This window comes from Ranitomeya imitator, chromosome 1 (assembly GCF_032444005.1).
Source record: "Ranitomeya imitator isolate aRanImi1 chromosome 1, aRanImi1.pri, whole genome shotgun sequence".
NCBI lineage: Eukaryota > Metazoa > Chordata > Amphibia > Anura > Dendrobatidae > Ranitomeya > Ranitomeya imitator.
In genome coordinates, this window is record NC_091282.1 from 1,124,967,673 (window position 1) to 1,124,989,559 (window position 21,887).

The 21,887-nt window shown below is 42.3% G+C and overlaps 1 protein-coding gene across 4 annotated transcripts in view; it reads left to right on the top strand.

Annotated features, from left to right (window-relative positions):
- The window catches only part of NMU (neuromedin U), a 128,528-nt gene that overhangs the window by 77,542 nt on the left and 29,099 nt on the right, over positions 1–21,887 (top strand). For 2 of the 4 annotated variants that reach the window (XM_069744454.1, XM_069744453.1), the window contains exons 3-6: positions 6,642–6,686; positions 6,774–6,833; positions 9,282–9,311; positions 9,384–9,458. In XM_069744454.1, coding sequence (XP_069600555.1) covers positions 6,642–6,686; positions 6,774–6,833; positions 9,282–9,311; positions 9,384–9,458 — 210 coding nt within the window. The remainder of the gene's footprint in view (positions 1–6,641; positions 6,687–6,773; positions 6,834–9,281; positions 9,312–9,383; positions 9,459–21,887) is intronic. The other 2 variants (XM_069744455.1, XM_069744456.1) reach the window with 2 other exon arrangements.

Consider the following 21,887-nt stretch of genomic DNA (forward strand, 5'->3'; position numbering starts at 1 on the left):
GTGTGCTCGTAGCTCAGGCAGGCCCAAGAGCAGTGGATGGGACTGACCTGGTAGCACATAAATTGAGATCTTCTCCGAGTGCAACATTCCTACCCAAAGTTCTACCTGCTCGGAAACTAAAAGAACGGCTTTGGAGAGAGGACTCTAAAGATGTTCAATGGGGGATCAGATACTGATCCTTCATGGCCTGCTATATCAAATTTCCTGTGGAACCAGAGTCCATATAAGCTGATTCAATGAAACAGGCGTTACCACAGGAAACAAACAATGACAGATTCAGCGGGGGAGAGGAGTAGTTCTCACCCAGGTGAGCGTCTCTAATTGACCCTAGGCTTTGGAGTTTCCCAGCTTCTCAGGACAGGAGCCAATGAAATGTTTGGGACTACCGCAGTAGAAGCACCTCCACACAGAAAGACAGACCTGCTGACGATGCTTAGCCAGCATCACATGGTCAACTTGCATAGATTCGGAAGGAATCTGAGGTCTGCAGCATGATCGGCCTTTGGAAGGTAGGAGCCAAGAACATAGGTCTTTTCTATTGGATCACCTCCTTGGAGTGCTCCTGAATACTGAGGTTGATTCAGGTAGCCAGGGATACCAGGTCATCTAGAGAGGTGGGAACATCTTGACAAGCCAGGTTCTGCCAGAAAGCGGTTACCAGTGCCTCATTTTTCCTAGTCAGCTTCGAAAACAGGGTATGAAGACAGACTATGTACTGGCCCACAGTGAGATTCACCACTAAGATGGGACATAATAAATGCCATTTTGGCCAAGTCAGATGAGAACTGATGTGCCAATAGCTCAGAAGTCAACATGCACTGGTTGATGAAACCATGACATTGGAAGGGCTGACTCTTCGCTAGAGAACCTGAAGGTGTGGTTAGATTTGGCTCCAAATGGACATCAGGTGCTACTCCAGGACAGACCTCGGACACTTGGCAGCTGATCCCCCAAAGGGGCAGCAAGCTGGAACGGCTAGGTATGGGTGTGCACAGCAGGTACAGGTGGGCTAGGCTGATATACAGGAAGGCTCAGCAGATGTACACGAGACCGGCAGATGCTGGCAGGCACGGCTAGAATATACTGTAGGTAGGCACAGCAGATGCTGGCGGGCACTTCTGGTATACAGGAAAGCATGGCAGATGCTGGCAGGCACTGCTGGTGTACAGGTAGGCATGGCAGATGCAGGCTGGTACAGGCAGGAAGGAAGCACAGGAGACGGTGACGATACAATAACCTTAAAAAGGACTGCTGCAATTGTGATGATCATTGTGGTTTGTCCTAATGAACAAGTGTGTCACTTTGAAAAGTGTTGACTAATAAACCAAATTTCAACTATTTCCGTCTCCTGCTCATCTCTGGACCACTGACAGCACAGATTTTAATCCACTTATTTCCTGCCTCACAAATAAAGTAAGGCTAGTTTCACACATCATTTTTTTGTTTTCAGGCTAAATCCGGCCAATTTTTTAAAAAACGGATCCGTTATTTAGTTGGATCCGGCCTTCTTTAATGTGCATGGATTTTTGACTTCCTGTTTCGAGGGAGAGAGAGAAATCTGCATGATTTGTATGGAAAATGCTTTGAAAATCGGATCCGGGCGCCGGATTCATTGTTTCACACCTCCGTTTCATGTAATTTTAGCCGGTTCCGTCACTGTGCGTTTTTTTGCCGGACAAAAAAACGTTGCAGTGGACGTTTTCTCCGTCCGCCGGAAATGACTATTTGGACGGATCCGGAAAAAAACGGATAAAATGTCTTGCCATCAGGCACAAATAGGCTCTAATACAACTCTATGGGGAAAAAACAGATCCGGCGAAAAAAAAAAACGGATCCGTTTTTTTAAATTGCCGGATTGTGCCTGAAACAAAAAGCCTGATGTGTGAAAGTAGACTAATACCTAACTCAAAGTAGTAGATTCTTGTTCTTGTGAAATAATCACTGTATAGAAAAGTGGTGTACAGCTACTGATCATGTTCTCTGTTATACCATGAAACAATCACAAAGTTATTCAAAAATCTATCAAACGAGGATCATTTCAAGTGGGGTGATCGCATTGTACTGTAAATTCATGAGAGAGCATACAATGGTTTGCAAAAGTATTCACTCCTTTGGATTTTTACCTATTTCTTACTTTACCACCTGTGTTTAAATAGAACACCTTGAAAGAAGCCATCGAGGAAGTGTGCGTCAGCGGTGTTCTTCTCTGGTATTATTGTGGGTTTGCCTTGTCAACTTATGGGATTCATAGGAATATGTGAGTTTAATGGATGACTAATGCAATGCATGTATATTAGTAGAGGGACTGTGCCGACTATTCATGCTACTGTATATACTGTTTTTGTCACAGACATGTTTGTGCGATAGATGTAAATTGTAGTTTGCTTTTTAAGCAGTCTGTCCACTATTTATCTTGAGTATAACATTCTTTACCTTCTCAAAACTAGATGATTTAATATTTTATGTACATGAATTTATATTTGTATCTAGTGTTTTATGCAGACACACTCAGTTCTCAAATGCATAATTTTGCACATCCTAGTATATGTCATTGCTTTATCTCCTTTTAATCATGTTTGTTACCGTATATTTTGTTTTGTATGTACTTAATAAATCTCATTGAATTTTTACATATGGCTGCTTTACTCCCTAGTTTTCTGTATAGGATATGTATAAGTCTCGTTAGGAGGGCCTATTACTATTTTGGTCTATTTGGTCTACCCGCCGATATTAACTAGTCAAATGCCACTGTCAAAGGCAGACAGTGGCATTTAACTAGCGTTTCCGGCCATCGGGCCGGAAATGAGCACATCGCTGACCCCCGTCACATGATCGGGGGTCAGCAATGCGTCGGCATAACAACCAGAGGTCTCCTGAAGACCTCAATGGTTGTTGTTGCCGGATTGCTGTGAGCGCCACCCTGTGGTCGGCGCTCATAGCAATTCAGTAAATCTACAACATAGGAGCGATCTATGCATCTCCCCTGTATAGCAGAGGCGAGTTGTGCCAGCTTCTAGCCTCCCATGGAGGCTATTGAAGCATGGCAAAAGTTAAAAAAATAAAAATAAAAAAATTTGAAAACAAAATAAAAAAATTAAAGTTTAAATCACCCCCCTTTCGCCCCATCAAAATAAAACAATAAAAAAAAAATCAAACCTACACATATTTGGCATCGCCACGTTCAGAATCGCCTGATCTATCAATAAAAAAATAGAATTAACCTGATCACCAAATGGCGTAGCGAGAAAAAAGTTTGAAACGCCAGAATTACATTTTTTTGGTCGCATTGAAATGCAATAACGGGCGATCAAAAGAGCGTATCTGCACCAAAATGGTATCATTAAAAACATTAGCTCGGCACGCAAAAAATAAGCCCTCGCCTAACCCCAGATCACAAAAATGGAGACGCTACGGGTATCTGAAAATTGCGCAATTTTTTTAAAGCAAAGTTTGGAATTTTTTTTCACCACTTAGATAAAAAATAACCTAGACATGTTTGGTGTGTATGAACTCGTAATGACCTGGAGAATCATAATGGCAGGTCAGTTTTAGCATTTAGTGAACCTAACAAAAAAGCCAAACAAAAAACAAGTGTGGGATTGCACTTTTTTTGCAATTTCACCTCCCTTGGAATTTTTTTCCTGTTTTCTAGTACATGACATGCTAAACAAATGATGTCGTTCAAAAGTACAACTTTTCCCACAAAAAATAAGCCCTCACATGGCCATTTTGACGGAAAAATAAAAAAGTTATGGCTCTGGGAAGGAGGGAAGTGAAAAACGAAAACGCAAAACCAAAAAAAATCTGGGGTCATGAAGGGGTTAACAAAGGAAGAAGGAGAAAATGGACCCCAAAAATTGTTGTGCAATATCTCCTGAGTACGCCGATACCCCATGTGTGGAGAAAGACCAATGTTTGAGCCCAGAAGGAAAGGATAATGGTTTGACTTTTTGAATACAAAAATGGCTGGAATCGAGAGAGGATTCCATGTCACATTTGGAGGGCCCCTGATGTGCCAAAACAGTGGAAACCCCCCATACAATTTTGGAAACAAGACCGCTCAAGGAACTTAGCTAGATGTGTGGTGAGCATTTTGAACCATAAAGTGCTTTACAGAAGTTTATAACAGAGCTAAGAAAATTTAAAAAAAAAACAAATTTTGCCTGCAAAATTTTTCTTTTAGCCCCAAATTTTATATTTTCTCAAGGGTAACAGGAGAAAATGGACCCCAAAATTTGTTGTGCAATTTTTCCTGAGTGTGCCAAAACCCCATGTGTGGGTGAAAACTACTTTTGAGGCACAGTGCAAACTCAAAGGGAAGGAGTGCCATATTATAGTGTAGATTTTACTATTATGGGTTGAGGGTGCCATGACCCACTGGGAGAGCCCCTGAGGTGTCAGAACAGCATAACTACTCATAATTATGGGTTATCCAGAAGAGTATTGGGAGAATGTCATATGGTCTGATGAAACCAAAGTAGAAACAAAACTCGCTGTGTTTGGAGGAGACAGAATGCTGAGTTGCATCCAAAGAACACCACACCTACTGTGAAGCATGGGGGTGGCAACATCATACTTTGGGGCTCTTTCTCTGCAAAGGGACCAGGACAACTGATCCGTGTACATGAAAGAATGAATGGGGCCATGTATTGTGAGATTTTGAGCATAAACCTCCTTCCATCAGCAAGGGCATTGAAGATGATACATGGATGGGTCTTTCAGCATGATAATGATCCCAAGCACACCGCCATGGCAATGAAGGAGTGGCTTCATAAGAAGCATATAAAGGTCTATGAGGATAAGGGTTCAAAAAAATTTCCATGGCATTAGATTAGCCCAAAGTTGAACTTTTTAGCCATAATTCCAAAAGGTATTGTATGTTTGGCACATAAACTAACATGATGCACGCCAGAAGATCACTATACCAACATGATGGAGGCAGCATTATGCTTTGGGGTTGTTTTTTGGCAGCTAGAAATGTGGTTTTAGTCACTTTGGAGGGGAATTATGAACAGTTCCAGTCAATTTTGCAGCAAAATTCTGGCCTTTCCGAAAAAGCTAAAGATGAATAGCAACTTCACCTTTCAGAATGATATACCCTAATCATACCTCAAAATAATGACTTTGCTAAGAAGATAAAAGTTTTAGAATGGCCCATCATGAGCTCAGACCAATTGAAAATCTGTGGGTCACCAGAAGAGGGCGCTGTACATAGGTGATGATCTAACAATCTGATAGATTTGGAGCATGACTGCAAGGAATAATGAAAAAATGTTGCCAATTCTAGATATGTCCCCCTCCTAAACAAAAAGATTGAATTCTATGATAAGTTCAAAGGGTACTTTAACAAAGTATTAGTTTAAGGGTATGTGGAGATGATCAGTAAACACTGCGGGTTGGACGCTGTGTACTTGTGCAGCATCCAACCTGCAGTGTCCAGCTGTTATAGCATAGTATGCCCTATCACCTGCAGAGACGGACATGCGGTGCATCTTTCGAGACCGCAGTATGTCTACTTATCTTGCGGAGACGTGTGTCTCCACAAGAGAAATTTCAGCCGTACAATGTATTGAACGCTATGACTCTGCACCATTCAGAGCTCAGATGCGGATTCCCCTGCGTTCAATAGATGGCAGTACTTTGGACACAGCGAACATATGCTGCCTCCAAAGCGCTGCCAGTTCAGGATCATCTGCATATACCCTAGAGGTGTGAATAAAACTAAGAAATTACTGATTGAAACCACATCGGTTTATTTTGGCATTTATCTCTATTATTTCAAAAGTAGTACTACTTCTGATACATGAGTATCATCACATAAATACCTGAAATCAGACAAGTCCATTACTGTATAGAAATTTGGTATATTCTCCATTACTGGTCCATATACTTTTTAGAGTTCATGTCTAGTGTTGAGCGAATTATATGTGTTATCTGAGCATGGTCAGGTGATAACCGAGTGTCTTCGGCGTGCTCGAAAAATATGCGGTTGCGTGTCTCGTGGTTGTTCGACAGCCGCAACAAATGCAGAAATTGCCAGTTTGTTAGGCCATCCCTGCATGTATTGCAGATGTTGAACAGCCACGAGACATGCAACCGCAGGGACTCGAACATATTTTTCGAGCACACCGAAGACACTCGGAGAGCACACGAACATGCCCGGATAGTTGCTTATTAGTGATGAGCGCATATACTCGTTGCTCGGGTTTTCCCTAGCACGCTTGGGTGTCCTCCGAGTATTTGTTAGTGTTTGGAGATTAAGTTTTCATCGGCACAGCTGAATGATTTGCAGCTACTAGCCAGCTTAATTACATGTGGGGATTCCCTAGCAACCAGGCAACCCCCACATGTACTTATGCTGGCTAACAGATGTAAATCATTCAGCTGCGGTGATGAAAACTTAATCTCCGAACACTAACAAATACTCGGAGGACACCCAAGCGTTGCTAGGGAAAACCCAAGCAACGAGTACACTCGCTCATCACTATTGCTTATCCAAGCGCAATCACTCATCACTATTAATGTCTTTAGCTGTTAAATAATGTAAGCGTGTATTTTCCTAACAGTGTAATGTACAAATCTGCTGACTGTCAGCAGGTTGAAGGTTTTATTCTTCTTTTGTGATTTCCCTGTGTCTACAGATAGATGATGCATGTTCTGCAGTCCTGTCAGATTCCCAGCCCGCGGTGAGTTCACATTAATTACCTTATCCATTTATTACAGTATATAAATAGGGCTGTGAGTTGATGGGACTTCTTGTCTTTTATGTGCAGGTATCAAGTGCTCTAGAAGAACTTTGCTTGATGGCAATGGGAATTCTGCAGAAGTCTCAGGTAAGCAAAACTTTCCATAAATTGTGATAATTACTTAGAAGTGGCTAAAACTGTTTTCAGAACTAATACAGTTTACAGCATTGATGTACCAGTCATGTAATATGGAGCGAAGACTGGGCAGTAATATTCAGTGTGAATTGTCAGTAGATGGATATGATGCCTGATATCTCATAAATTATTCCATCAATGTCTGTGTGGTACAATTCGCTTAAGAGTAGGTTCACACGAGCATATAAAAAATCATTCAGAGTTTAATCCAGAAAAGTGGGAAGAATTTTGTTCTCACTTGTCATCGGTGTGCAGTCCAGTTTTTTAACAGCAGGGGCTATTAAAAATTTACAAGACCATTTACAGTTTCCTGTGTTACAGAATTGCAATATATCCGTATAGATCTGATGCTATACACTGTGACTCCATATGGCGTCTGATTTTTTTCATGCACCCACAAACTTGAACGGGTGAGTCTCATCCGATTTATGGAACAAACTAGTTCATTCTGCAATTTTTTTCACGTGCAGATTGGGTCGGCCCCATTGAATAATATTGGTCTGAGTCAGGTCTGTTTTTTTTTACAAATAGTACTTAGACTGAAAATTCGGTCTTGTGAATGAGCCCTTAACAATGCTGGTGCCATACAACAATAGGGGATGGCTGCACATGTCTGGTCATCTTCCATTGCAATGAACATGAGTACCAAACGTCTTTTAATATGTACTGATGTGTCTTTTGTGACAACCTGAAAGTCATTAGGACAACTTTCAAATTCTTTTAGGTTATCTATAAATCCAGTGACCCACCCTCTTAGATCAAACTCTGCTGTATCCCCCAGGGGAAATTTATTATGGGACAGTACACTTGAAAGTGAACCACTTATCAGGATTTTATACCCCAAACTAATGACATGTATGTAACGGCAATTTTATGCTTATCTTGCTTGTAGAAATCTGTTTTGCTGTCTTAGAGAAATCTATAGTTGAAATTTGATGTTAATGAGTTACAAGTGCAGTGGGCTGGCGCTGCACTCACAGCTCACCTGCCTTTTCTCCTAATTATTTGGCCATTACGTGCCCCCTGTTTCTGACTGAGAGGTCACTCATATTTCTATTGCCTGTCAGTTGGAGACAGGAGGCAAGGAGCAGGCAGGGAATATGGAAAAATGCACGACAGCTGTAAGGTCAGGCCCACCCTGCTCACTGCACTTGCATGTAATTTCATTTTTGGATTTCTCTAAAACCGCATAATGGATTTCTACAAGCAAGGTAAGGATTTACTCCTCATTAAAGCAGTTTTACATGCATTCCATTTAGTTTGGGGTATAAAAAACTGATAACAGTTTTTCTTTTATGTTTTGGGATTTATGATTATTGATCAATTTTCCTATTAGGCCATTCGCCTGACATAAAGGGGACCTCCCGCTTTAGCTATAGTTGAGAGAGACATCAAAACATGTTTTCATCTGGAGAGATGTAAGGACCACCCTATAAGAACTCATTTTATTTTCTGCTGATTATATGGCACAAACATTATATAGCATCGCACACAGATTGTCAGGAATCAGACAAATTGCTGTTCCTACACCCTATGCTCAGTGGCACTGCATGTGAACTGTGTGGCCGACTGCAGCCTCTCACTGCAATTACAGCTCGTACAGACCCTACAAAGAGACACCAAAGTACATACCGTAGATGCTTTAAAAATACAAATGCTTTATTAATATTAAAATGTTAAAATAATTGCACATGAATGAAATGACAGTAACCAAACAGATTAAGAATAAGCAAAACATACAGATTAAGAATAAGAGTGAATAAAGAGTGAAGAATAAATGAATGGCTTCCTACCTTAAGTGTATGAATAAACAAAGCAGTGACGCATAAGCCTAAATTGGTTAGAGGACAAGTTCCTATACTACCACACAGGAAAATATTCACCATAACAATACTAGTCAAATGGTATAAGCACGCTTACGAATGCAGAAGTGAACTGACATGAAGCCCCATTGCTTCGATGCGCTTTACATTCTGTTATTTTAGGGGGCGTGAGTACCTATGAAGAAGTTGGGTGAAACGCTTTTTGTGTCTGCCCCTGAAGAAGCAGGGTAAAACACACATTGCAGTGTCAGTTCATCAGCTCATGCCTCCATTTTTATTTGTTCCTATATCTTTCAATATGATGGTCTTTTCCATATTTTCCTATATACTGGCATAGGAACTTGTACTGTCTTGGGTAGGAAGCCCGTCATTATCAAGCAGACACACACTTTTCCCCATGTCTTATCGCAACATTAATACAATGTTTGTTAGTATACATTTGGGGATTTTGTACTCACCTGGTAAATACTGTTTGATTTAGGCCATATATTTAAGACGTATATTTATATTTATACTTATATTTATGACAAATGGGCCATTATTGTCTTTAGATTGAATTATTATTTCTATTTTGCAGGGATTAGAGGAAAAAGATGACTCTAAAAGGGTGAGTTTTGCTAAACTGCACTAAAATTGTGAAGATGTCCTTATCCAATGAACTTTTTGTTAAGTAAAATAGCATCTTAATTTCTTTTCTGCACAGTTCTTATTTCATTATTCTAAGAGTCATGACTCAGGAAACTCAGACATCACGGTAAGTTGGAGTTTGGGGGAAAAATACCTCCAAACTATAGCTCAAATCAGATTCACGTCCTAGACTGTGTTACATAGAAGCTGTGCAGTGCCCTGATGACAAACCGTATTGCTCGGAAGTGATATCTCCAGATTTAAGATGGTCATTTACACTGGATTAATGTTGGCCAAATTTTCTAATTGCGGAGGGTCAACCTAATACGTATGAGGACCTCTTCCCTGTCTCTTGACTGCAGATGTCTGGAGACAGAAGGATTGAGCACCTAGATTTCAACATGCCCAATCCTTCGGTTCTCACCGGAAACAAGCTGTCATCAGAGGTGTCCAGGAGAGACACAGAAACCAGCAGAGTGTGCAAGTGTATGGCGAAGTCAGAAGGACTAGTTGGCAGAAGACCAAGCGTCAGTTGACAGAGATCTTAGGCGTATAGCCGGCTTTAGCTATTGCCATCCATGAAACAAAGATTCAATGCTTAACTTATACACTTAGACACTCGAATCAATATCAGACTTCTCCATTTTGCACTGCTCAGTCTGCATATAAAAAAAAATCAATCATGTGAACTGCCCCATAGATTATACCAGATTTGAGTGACTTCTAATAAATTCTAGAATTGTCACTTCTAACCATAACTTAAAGGGACACTGTCACCTGAATTTGGAGGGAACAATCTTCAGCCATGGAGGCGGGGTTTTGGGGTTTTTGATTCACCCTTTCCTTACCCGCTGGCTGCAATATTGGATTGAAGTTCATTCTCTGTCCTCCATAGTACACGCCTGCGCAAGGCAAGATTGCTTTGTGCAGGCATGTACTACGGATGACACAGCATGAACTTCAATAATAATAATAATCTTTATTTTTATATAGCGCTAACATATTCCGCAGCGCTTTACAGTTTTGCACACATTATCATCACTGTCCCCGATTGGGCTCACAATCTAGAATCCCTATCAGTATGTCTTTGGAATGTGGGAGGAAACCAGAGTACCAGGAGGAAACCCACGCAAACACGGGGAGAACATACAAACTCTTTGCAGATGTTGTCCTGGGTGGGATTAGAACCCAGGACCCCAGCGCTGCAAGGCTGTAGTGCTAACCACTGCGCCACCGTGCTGCCAATCCAATATTGCAGCCAGCATGCAGCCAGCGGGTAAGGAAAGGCTGAATCAAACACCCAAAAACCCCGCCCCTATGGCTGAAGATTGTTCCCTCCAAATTCAGGTGACAGTGTCCCTTTAAAAAACCTGGACCAATAGAGAAAAAATAAGGCTCTAAGATCAACCCCTGATTTGGGTGTTCATGTGTAGGCTGTATACCAACTACGTTAATGTATGATATCGTGATAGTTTCAGAATAAATAGAAGGAAAAGGATAAAAAATAAGTGATGAAACATTTGTCTATTGCAGTTTACTACATCCTTTTAGTTTGGTCATGAACTAAGGAAAATGAGTTAATGGTATGCTAAACTCAGTTTTACATATCTGTGACGGTAAAGGCTCCAGCAGACTTCACACGTTCCTATTACTACCTCCTCAGGCACAGCAGCCTAGACATCCCTTTGGTCATGTACTCGATTTTGGCATTTGCAGCATGTTACAAACTAGCACCCATGTATAAGCTTAAACCTAGGATCAGATTACCTGCAGTCTGTAGACATCTATAGAGAGGGAAGATGAAGGGGAGAAGCATTGTGATGCAGAAAACTACAGCTCTTAAGTATTTTATCTTACTCCAGTGCTGGATTCACAGCTACTCTGCACAGCTTTGCTGTATAATGTGCTCCATGCTGCCTCATCTAAGGGTGTGATACAGAGAGATAGTGGAGCAGGATGTCCTCTTCACTATATGTGTGTCATGGCTTCCATGGACAGTATTGGCATCAGTGACTCTATTGAGCAATCCAAGGAGTCAGACCATCAGGAAGACAGGTAGTAATTGGAGTCAGATATGAGGAATAAGGAGTATTGTGCTAAAGTCAGTATTTATAATTATTAATGGCAAGGACTGAGTCAGAGGGGAAGATTTATATAAGGTGCTGTGTTCGAGCTGTTGGCTGGTCTGTAACATCTAATATATATAATTAAAACTACAATCAGCCAGGCAGCAAAACAAGCTGCTCAACAAAAAGGAGTGCAAAGCCTATTGATTAGTGATGAGCGAATAGTGAAATATTCAGATTTGGGAAAATCGGCACAAATAATTTCTAATTACTGAATAACTAATCCAATGCAAGTCAAAGGGAAAAGCGAATATTTTTCTGCTGGACCCAACAAACAGGTCTGGGGGTATGAGAAAAAAGCTGAAATGGATGGGAAAGAGCTAAAACTAAATGGGAACAGCACGGAGAAGATGCCTGCATGCATTTCTGACTGACATATAGTATCTGGGAATAATGTCAGACTATTGCGCCAGTTTTACAGATCTATAAGAAGACCTACCAAACCAAACCTTTTTTTTAAAGGGAAAAATGCTAAGAAGCATGTATTCCTTCATAATTTCATGTATATAATGCAAAATAATAATAAATAAATAAAAATTATAGCTCCCCTTTAGCATATGTTCACATGGAGCTTTTTGGCTTTAGTTTTTCCTTTTACATTTGTGAGGGCTCTCACTCCTACATTTGGGAGGTCCCTCCCTCCTTTCAAATTGTTAGCTGGATAGTGGAATACATATTCCCCATTCCTTCACAATGCCACCTAAAAAATGCCCATTTGAATTTTGGCCTTCGCCCGCCACCAGCACCACGTCCACCGCCGTGTCATTATGCGGCCCTCGCTTCACATTTTCAGAGGATCAGCAGGTGCCGTGAAGCTTGAGTTTGGGAAGGGCCCTCAGGTGGCCCTGTATCTTACATTTGGGAGAGCTCTCACTCCTACATTTGAGAGGTCCCGTCCTCCTTCCAAATTGTTAGCTACGTAGTGGAATACATATTCCTCATCACTTTACAATGTCAGCTAAAACATGCCCATTTCAATTTTGGCCTTTGACCACCACCACCACCACCACGTCCACCGCCATGTCATTACGCGGCCCTCACTTCACATTTTCAGAGGGCCAACAGGTGCTGTAAACCCTGAGTTTTGTGAGCTCCACAGTTCATTTTGGCCACCGGATTCCAATGGAGCCACTGTCATAGCGGTGAAGCCGCTGTAAGGTGAATATAATACAGGAGTTGGGTTCGCTGTATACTCAGTGTCGGTAAATTGGATTCTACCAGACACCAAAAGCATTAGAATTAAATTCTGAATACAGTGTATGCAATTGAGGGCCTGTATTGTGGTCAGTCTGTCAGGCCTGAAACCCATGTCAGGGACATGTACAAGCCTCATTTAATTTGGAAGAAGCCTCCTCAAGGGAAAGAGCCAGGAGTGCCATTGACCAATCTGCACAACACCAAGCACTTCTTCTGGAAACTACCCAACCAGGCAGAATGTATCTTTTGCATGGTTTTGAGCAACAATGGAGTAATTACAGGATATGTCCCAGAGAGTGTCGAGGTCTGTGAAGCGTATGACTCAGGTGACAGGCAGTGCCACAGAGCTCAGGTAAAGGCCTTAGCGTGGCAATGACCATGTTCCAAAATGTGTAAGACTGCAGCCTGAATAGGTCTGTGGAGCGTATTAACCCAATCTCTTAGACGTGATTAAAATGTACAGAAACTGGCCAATACCCCAACACAATTTTTTTTTAAACAAATTTTAGAAAATGTAAGGGAAGCGACAGGTTAATAAAGAGACACAAGTCTCATTTAGGAGCCTGGAAAAGTCAGCAATTGTCTTTGTTCAGCACCGGACAATGTAAATTGCTAACGAATAAGTATGTCCTATCTCACTAAAAATTTGGGAAGAGACATATATGTTGACAAGGGACAACTGAACGCTGCACTGGGGCAACAAACTGGATGTGATTGCTGACTTTGTGTCTGTGCAACTGCAGGTTGTGGGCAACAGCCTCCTTCCTGGATAGCAAATAGCACAGGAGAAAGGCCAGTGGTTTCACCCTCAGACACAAACTTTGTACCCAGGCGTTCTGCCCACCTAATGGGGGCTGCATATGTCAGCAGTATATGGCGAATGCTAACAGAGGTATTATGTCGAATTTCTCTTTCTAAAGGGATGTGTGGGTAAGATTTGTGGAGCATAATTAATGCATTGATGTTCCACAATGTTCAAGAGCTGACACAGAATTCAAAATCAGGCTCCCATATACTCGTTTAAAGAGACCATGAGAAGGGCAACACAATAAAAAAAATTTATAATAGAATACTGTATATAGAAATTGAGAGTAGAAATTTTACTGTTGCACAATGTACAAAGGTTTCCAAAAATTACCCAAGGGGTCTATATCATACACACTGAAAGAGCCCGTGATGGGGACCTCACAATACATTTTGTAGTTATTAGAATAGGTAGTGATAGGGAGTACAAGTTTCACCATTGCACAATGTACAAGGGTTTCCAAAAATGTAAAAACATTTCTCATGTGGGGTGTACATATATGACCACTAAGTACTTGTTGCAGAAGCAGGAGGAGTAGGACTTTAAGACAACTTCCAAAAAAAAGATTTGGGCTGCATTTACGTTACATTGCTGTCATCCGTAGGGCTTACAAAGTCAGAGGAAATCAAGCAATCCAGCCCTTATTCAATTTTAGAAGAGTCGGCCTGTCTGCATTTTCCATTGACAGCCCTGTGCGCCTATCCATGATGATAGCACCAGCCGAACGAAATATCTGCTCAGACAACACACTTGCAGTAGGGCATGTCAGCACCTCCAAGGCATACAAGGAGAGGTCAGGCCAAGTATGCAGCTTGGACAAGCAATAGATAAAAGGCAGAGAATCAGGAAGGATGCTGTTATGGTCACTTAAGTAGTCCTTCAACATCTAGGTCAACTTCTCCCTCCTTGTCATAGCTACACCCACAGATAGCCCTTGCTGATGTGATGGTTTCATGAAAATGGCCCAGTTGTTGGACATTTCCCCCTCCCCTGAGTTGCCCCTGGTGTGTGTGACCCTCCCCTGTAATCCTTGTTGTAAAAGAGCACCAGCAGCGTTGTCTGAGGGTAATCAACAAGTCTTCCACAACGGCCCTCTGGCACTGAAAATGGCATGGCAGTGATGTGCCAGGACGCCGAAGTCAGCTGCCTCTGATTGGCTGGTGGCTGGTATTGGTATAGCGGTTTCAGTTTATTGGAGCGAAGCGCTGGCATCGGCGGCCCTTGGACTGATGGACCGGGCTGCAATCATCACGCATGCAGCCCGAAGGATCCCTAATCTAGAGTATTGCACTCTAATAGGAGAGTGGTAAAGTGACTTGTATGGGTGTGCAATTACTTTTTTGGTTGTAAAGTGATGGATGCCTCTGGTTGTGATGAATGAAGTGTGAGCCTGGTGTGTGATAAGTATACAGTGTAGTCTGGTCTGGGGTGTGAACTAAGAGGTCTTTTATATAAGCCATATCCTCTAAAGAAGACATTTTTGGAGTGACCTATTTATGTATCACCCTGTCAAGAACTCTCCTGGGTTGACATCACTGCAGTATTCACTGTATTGGAGACATCATAGCAGTGTCTCCCTACTAGTTAAAATTAGAGATGGAGCCTGGAGAAGAAACTGATGAAAATATAGGATACAAGTCATTTCAAAGCCAGATATAGTGGAGGAAACTTTCGACTAACATACTCCTTTTTTGATAAGGGAGGGTTGTCCAGCAAATAATATGTCTGCTAATGTATGTTTGCTGCAACTCCAATAAAGGTGTAGTGAAAATGTCAAGAATTCTGAAAACTGTAGATCAAGTACTCTGCACCCGACTCCTAATGATTGTGCTAGAAGAAAACAAAATAAGGTAAAGCACAGCGAATCTGAAGGGGAATAAGTTACTGCAAAAAGGAGGAAACCTAGAATTGTATCCTTAATTCAAAGGTTGCTTTCACTTGATATTTTGCCTGTATAACACTGTGCTGTTTGCAGATATCTAAAGGCATCCTTGTGAGTATTTGTTCTCGTGGCTACCTGCTGGGTGCAAGCAATGCTACATATTAATACTGCCTAGAGTCACTACTATTTGTAGAACTCCTGTTATGTGGAGCAGTGCTAACAATGTGACAGAGTTTACTGGGAAAAATAAATATTTATGTAGAGAAAAATAAAAAAATGTATATAGTCTCTGATCACATGAATATCTGGTATCTGTGCTGATGTTCTGTAATTACCATAGGACTGTGCTTTACTATTAGCAAATGTACCGTATATACTCGAGTATAAGCCGACCCGAGTATAAGCCGACCCCCCTAATTTTGCCACAAAAAACTGGGAAAACTTATTGACTCGAGTATAAGCCTAGGGTGGAAATGCAGCATTTACCGGTGAATTTCAAAAATAAAAATAGATCATTATTTCCCCATAGCTGTGCCATATAGTGCTCTGCACCGTTCATTATTTCCCCATAGCTGTGCCCCATATAGTGCTCTGCACCGTTCATTGTGCCCCATAGCTGTGCCATATACGGTGCTCTGCACCGTTCATTGTGCCCCATTGCTGTGCCATATACGGTGCTCTGCACCGTTCATTGTGCCCCATTGCTGTGCCATATACGGTGCTCTGCACCGTTCATTGTGCCCCATTGCTGTGCCATATACGGTGCTCTGCACCGTTCATTGTGCCCCATTGCTGTGCCATATACGGTGCTCTGCACCGTTCATTGTGCCCCATTGCTGTGCCATATACGGTGCTCTGCACCGTTCATTGTGCCCCATTGCTGTGCCATATACGGTGCTCTGCACCGTTCATTGTGCCCCATTGCTGTGCCATATACAGTGCTCTGCACCGTTCATTGTGCCCCATTGCTGTGCCATATACGGTGCTCTGCACCGTTCATTGTGCCCCATAGAAATCTCTGCCGCCGCTGCTGCAATAAAAAAAAAAACCACATACTCACCTCCCTTGATTGCAGCTCCCGGCGTCTCGTTCCGGCGCCTCCATCTTCCCGGCGTCTCTGCTCTGACTGATCAGGCAGAGGGCGCCGCGCACACTATATGCGTCATCGCGCCCTCTGCCTGAACAGTCAGAGTGCAGACGCCGGGAAGATGGAGGCGCCGGCCGGGAAGATGGAGCGGCGCCCGGCGGCTGGAACGAGGACAGGTGAATATGCTATACTTACCTAGTCCTGGCGATCCTCGCGCTGTCCCTCTGCCTGGTCTTCGGTGCCGCAGCTCTTCCTGTCAGCGGTCACCGGCACCGCTGATTAGAGGAATGAATAGGCGGCTCCGCCCCTATGGGAGGTGGAGCCGCTTATTCATATCTCTAATGAGCGGTCCCACGTGACCGCTGAAGAGGGGAAGAAGCTGCAGCACAGAAGCCCGTGGGACGGCAGGGACAGCGCGAGGATCGCTGGGACTAGGTAAGTATACCTCAGCGCCCTCACCCCCTCACCCGCCGACCCTGCCACCCACATTGACTCGAGTATAAGCCGAGAGGGGCACTTTCAGCCCAAAAATTTGGGCTGAAAATCTCGGCTTATACTCGAGTATATACGGTATTTAAGATTTTTATTATGAAATATCCTTTTTGTGTGTCTTATTTAATATTTCATAATAATTTATAAGTACAAAATTGTCTTCTGAACTTTTGTCTTTGATACACAGTATTTCTCATTTTAGAATCTGTACTCATTAGTAGACATTCAATGTTATGCATTTAAATTATTTTGATATCTAATTAATTGCTCTTTTTAATTACTGCAAAAATGTAGTGTAGCGTATTATCATAACATAAATATATATATATATAACATATGGTAAGTTGCATCTCCCTTTTGGTGCAAATGGATTAAGACAAATGTATGAATGATTTGTGGCAAAAAACAAAGTTGCATGCCTTATTTGATACTTTTCAACTGTGGCAGTTAAGGGTACTTATTCCTCAGCACCCCTTTTTAACGGCAATGAGAAATAAGGTTATAGCGCCCCCCAGCTTCGGAAAATCTCCGGAGTTTTGGCAACACGATTCAGGTAAGTTTTTACTGTCCCCAGCGTTGCGATCGCCGTTATTCACAGAATAATGGTGACCGCAAAAAAAAAGTCTGACTTCCATTTATTTCTCTCTCCTCTGATATGATCCCCAGACCCTCCGGCTCTGTCGCTCAGCACCTGGCATCTTCTTCCTGGAAGAAAATGGCAGGCACATGGCCTGCCAAGATCTGCCAGCCAGCACCCTACAACAATAGATTTTTCCTATTGATTGGTTTTGATCACTGTGATAGACCCTATCACAGTGATCAAAATAAAAAAAAAATAGTAAATCAAACTCCCTTTTTTAACCACCTTAGTTAGGTAAAAATAATAACATTTTAAAACATTTTTTTAAATGTTTCCATTAGGGCTAGAGTTAGAGTTGAGGTTAGAGCTAAAGTTAGGGTTGGGGCTAGGGCTAGAGTTGGGGCTAGTGTTAGCGTTGTGGTTAGAGCTAGGGTTAGGGTTGGGGCTAGGGTTAGGGATAGAGCTAGGGTTAGGGTTGGGGCTAGGGCTAGAGTTGGGGCTAGTGTTAGTGTTGTGGTTAGAGCTAGGGTTAGGGTTGGGGCTAGGGTTAGGGATAGAGCCAGAGTTAGGGCTAGGGTTAGAGGTAAGGTTAGGTTTGGGACAAGGGTTAGGGTTTGGGCTATGGTTAGGTTTGGTGCTAGGGTTAGGGTTGTGTTGGGGTTACGGTTGGGGTTACTGTTGTGGTGTTGGGGTTACAGTTATGGTGTAGGGGTAACGGTTGTGGTGTTGGGGTTATGGTTGTAGTGTAGGGGTTACGGTTGTGGTGTTGGGGTTAGGGTTGCGTTGGGGTTAGGGTTGTGCGTATGGGATATGGTTGTGTTGGGGTTACGGTTGGGGTTAGGGTGGTGTTGGAGTTGGGGTTAGGGTTGTAGTTAGGATTAGTGTTATGGTTGGGATTAGGGTCAGGGGTAGGACTGTGTTAGGGTTGGAGTTAGAATTGGGGGGTTTCCACTGTTTAGGTACATCAGGGGGTCTCCAAATGCGACATGGCGCCCTCCATTGATTTCAGCCAATTTTGCATTCAAAAAGTCCAACAGTGCTCCCTCCCTTCTGAGCCCTGCCATGCACTCAAACAGTGGCTTTCCCCCACATATGGAGTATCGGTGTACTCAGAAGAAATTGCGCAAGAAATTTTGTGGTCCATTTTTTTCCTGTTACCCTTGTGAAAGTAAAAAACTACGGGTCTTAACCCCTTCAAGACCCAGCCTATTTTGACCTTAAAGACCTTGCCGTTTTTTGCAATTCTGACCAGTGTCCCTTTATGAGGTAATAACTCAGGAACGCTTCAACGGATCCTAGCGGTTCTGAGATTGTTTTTTCGTGACATATTGGGCTTCATGTTAGTGGTAAATTTAGGTCAATAAATTCTGCATTTATTTGTGATAAACACGGAAATTTGGCGAAAATTTTGAAAATTTCGCAATTTTCACATTTTGAATTTTTATTCTGTTAAACCAGAGAGATATGTGACACAAAATAGTTAATAAATAACATTTCCCACATGTTTACTTTACATCAGCACAATTTTGGAAACAAAATTTTTTTTTGTTAGGAAGTTATAAGGGTTAAAATTCGACCAGCGATTTGTCATTTTTACAACGAAATTTACAAAACCATTTTTTTTAGGGACCACCTCACATTTGAAGTCAGTTTGAGGGGTCTATATGGCTGAAAATACCCAAAAGTGACACCATTCTAAAAACTGCACCCCTCAAGGTACTCAAAACCACATTCAAGAAGTTTATTAACCCTTCAGGTGCTTCACAGCAGCAGAAGCAACATGGAAGGAAAAAATGAACATTTAACTTTTTAGTCACAAAAATTATCTTTTAGCAACAATTTTTTTATTTTCCCAATGGTAAAAGGAGAAACTGAACCACGAAAGTTGTTGTCCAATTTGTCCTGAGTACGCTGATACCTCATATGTGGGGGTAAACCACTGTTTTGGCGCACGGCAGGGCTTGGAAGGGAAGGAGCGCCATTTGACTTTTTGAATCAAAAATTGGCTCCACTCTTTAGCGGACACCATGTCACGTTTGGAGAGCCCCCGTGTGCCTAAAAATTGGAGCTCCCCCACAAGTGACCCCATTTTGGAAACTAGACGCCCCAAGGAACTTATCTAGATGCATAGTGAGCACTTTGAACCCCCAGGTGCTTCACAAATTGATCCGTAAAAAAGAAAAAGTACTTTTTTTTCACAAAAAAATTCTTTTAGCCTCAATTTTTTCATTTTCACATGGGCAACAGGATAAAATGGATCCTAAAATGTGTTGGGCAATTTCTCCTGAGTACACCAATACCTCACATGTGGAGGTAAACCACTGTTTGGGCACATGGTAAGGCTCGGAAGGGAAGGAGCGCCATTTGACTTTTTGAATGAAAAATTATTTCCATCGTTAGCGGACACCATGTCGCGTTTGGATAGCTCCTGTGTGCCTAAACATTGGCGCTCCCCCACAAGTGACCCCATTTTGGAAACTAGACCCCCCAAGGAACTAATTTAGATGCCTAGTGAGCACTTTAAACCCTCAGGTGCTTCACAAATTGATCTGTAAAAATGAAAAAGTAATTTTTTTTCACAAAAAAATTCTTTTCGCCTCAGTTTTTTCATTTTCACATGGGCAGTAGGATAAAATGGATCATAAAATTTGTTGGGCAATTTCTCCCGAGTACGCCGATACCTCATATGTGGGGGTAAACCACTGTTTGGGCACTCGGCAGGGCTCGGAAGAGAAGGCGCGCCATTTGACTTTTTGAATGGAAAATTAGCTCCAATTGTTAGCGGACACCATGTCGCGTTTGGAGAGCCCCTGTGTGCCTAAACATTGGAGCTCCCGCACAAGTGACCCCATTTTGGAAACTAGACCCCCCAAGGAACTTATCTAGATGCATATTGAGCACTTTAAACCCCCAGGTGCTTCACAGAAGTTTATAACGCAGAGCCATGAAAATAAAAAATAATTTTTCTTTCCTCAAAAATGATTTTTTAGCCTGGAATTTCCTATTTTGCCAAGGATAATAGGAGAAATTGGACCCCAAATATTGTTGTCCAGTTTGTCCTGAGTACGCTGATACCCCATATGTGGGGGTAAACCACTGTTTGGGCGCACGGCAGGGCTCGGAAGGGATGGCACGCCATTTGGCTTTTTAAATGGAAAATTAGCTCCAATCATTAGCGGACACCATGTCACGTTTGGAGAGCCCCTGTGTGCCTAAACATTGGAGATCCCCCAGAAATGACACCATTTTAGAAACTAGACCCCCAAAGGAACTAATCTAGATGTGTGGTGAGGACTTTGAACCCCCAAGTGCTTCACAGAAGTTTATAACGCAGAGCCATGAAAATAAAAAAAAAAATTATTTTCTCAAAAATGATCTTTTAGCCTGCAATTTTTTATTTTCCCAAGGGTAACAGGAGAAATTTGACCCCAAAAGTTGTTGTCCAGTTTCTCCTGAGTACGCTGATACCCCATATGTGGGGGTAAATCACTGTTTGGGCACATGCCGGGGCTCGGAAGTGAAGTAGTGACGTTTTGAAATGCAGACTTTGATGGAATGCTCTGTGGGCGTCACGTTGCGTTTGCAGAGCCCCTGATGTGGCTTAACAGTAGAAACCCCCCACAAGTGACCCCATTTTGGAAACTAGACCCCCAAAGGAACTTATCTAGATGTGTGGTGAGCACTTTGAACCCCCAAGTGCTTCATAGAAGTTTATAATGCAGAGCCGTGAAAATAATAAATACGTTTTCTTTCCTCAAAAATAATTATTTAGCCCAGAATTTTTTAATTTTCCCAAGGGTAACAGGAGAAATTTGACCCCAATATTTGTTGTCCAGTTTCTCCTGAGTACGGTGATACCCCATATGTGGGGGTAAACTACTGTTTGGGCACATGCCGGGGCTTGGAATTGAAGTAGTGACGTTTTGAAATGCAGACTTTGATGGAATGCTCTGCGGGCGTCACGTTGCGTTTGCAGAGCCCCTGATGTGCCTAAACAGTAGAAACCCCCCACAAGTGACCCCATTTTGGAAACTAGACCCTGAAAGGAACTTATCTAGATGTGTGGTGAGCACTTTGAACCCCCAAGTGCTTCATAGAAGTTTATAATGCAGAGCCGTGAAAATAATAAATACGTTTTCTTTCCTCAAAAATAATTATTTAGCCCAGAATTTTTTATTTTCCCAAGGGTTACAGGAGAAATTGGACCCCAAAAGTTGTTGTCCAGTTTCTCCTGAGTACGCTGATACCCCATATGTGGGGGTAAACCACTGTTTGGGCACACGTCGGGGCTCAGAAGGGAAGTAGTGACTTTTGAAATGCAGACTTTGATGGAATGGTCTGCGGGTGTCACGTTGCGTTTGCAGAGCCCCTGGTGTGCCTAAACAGT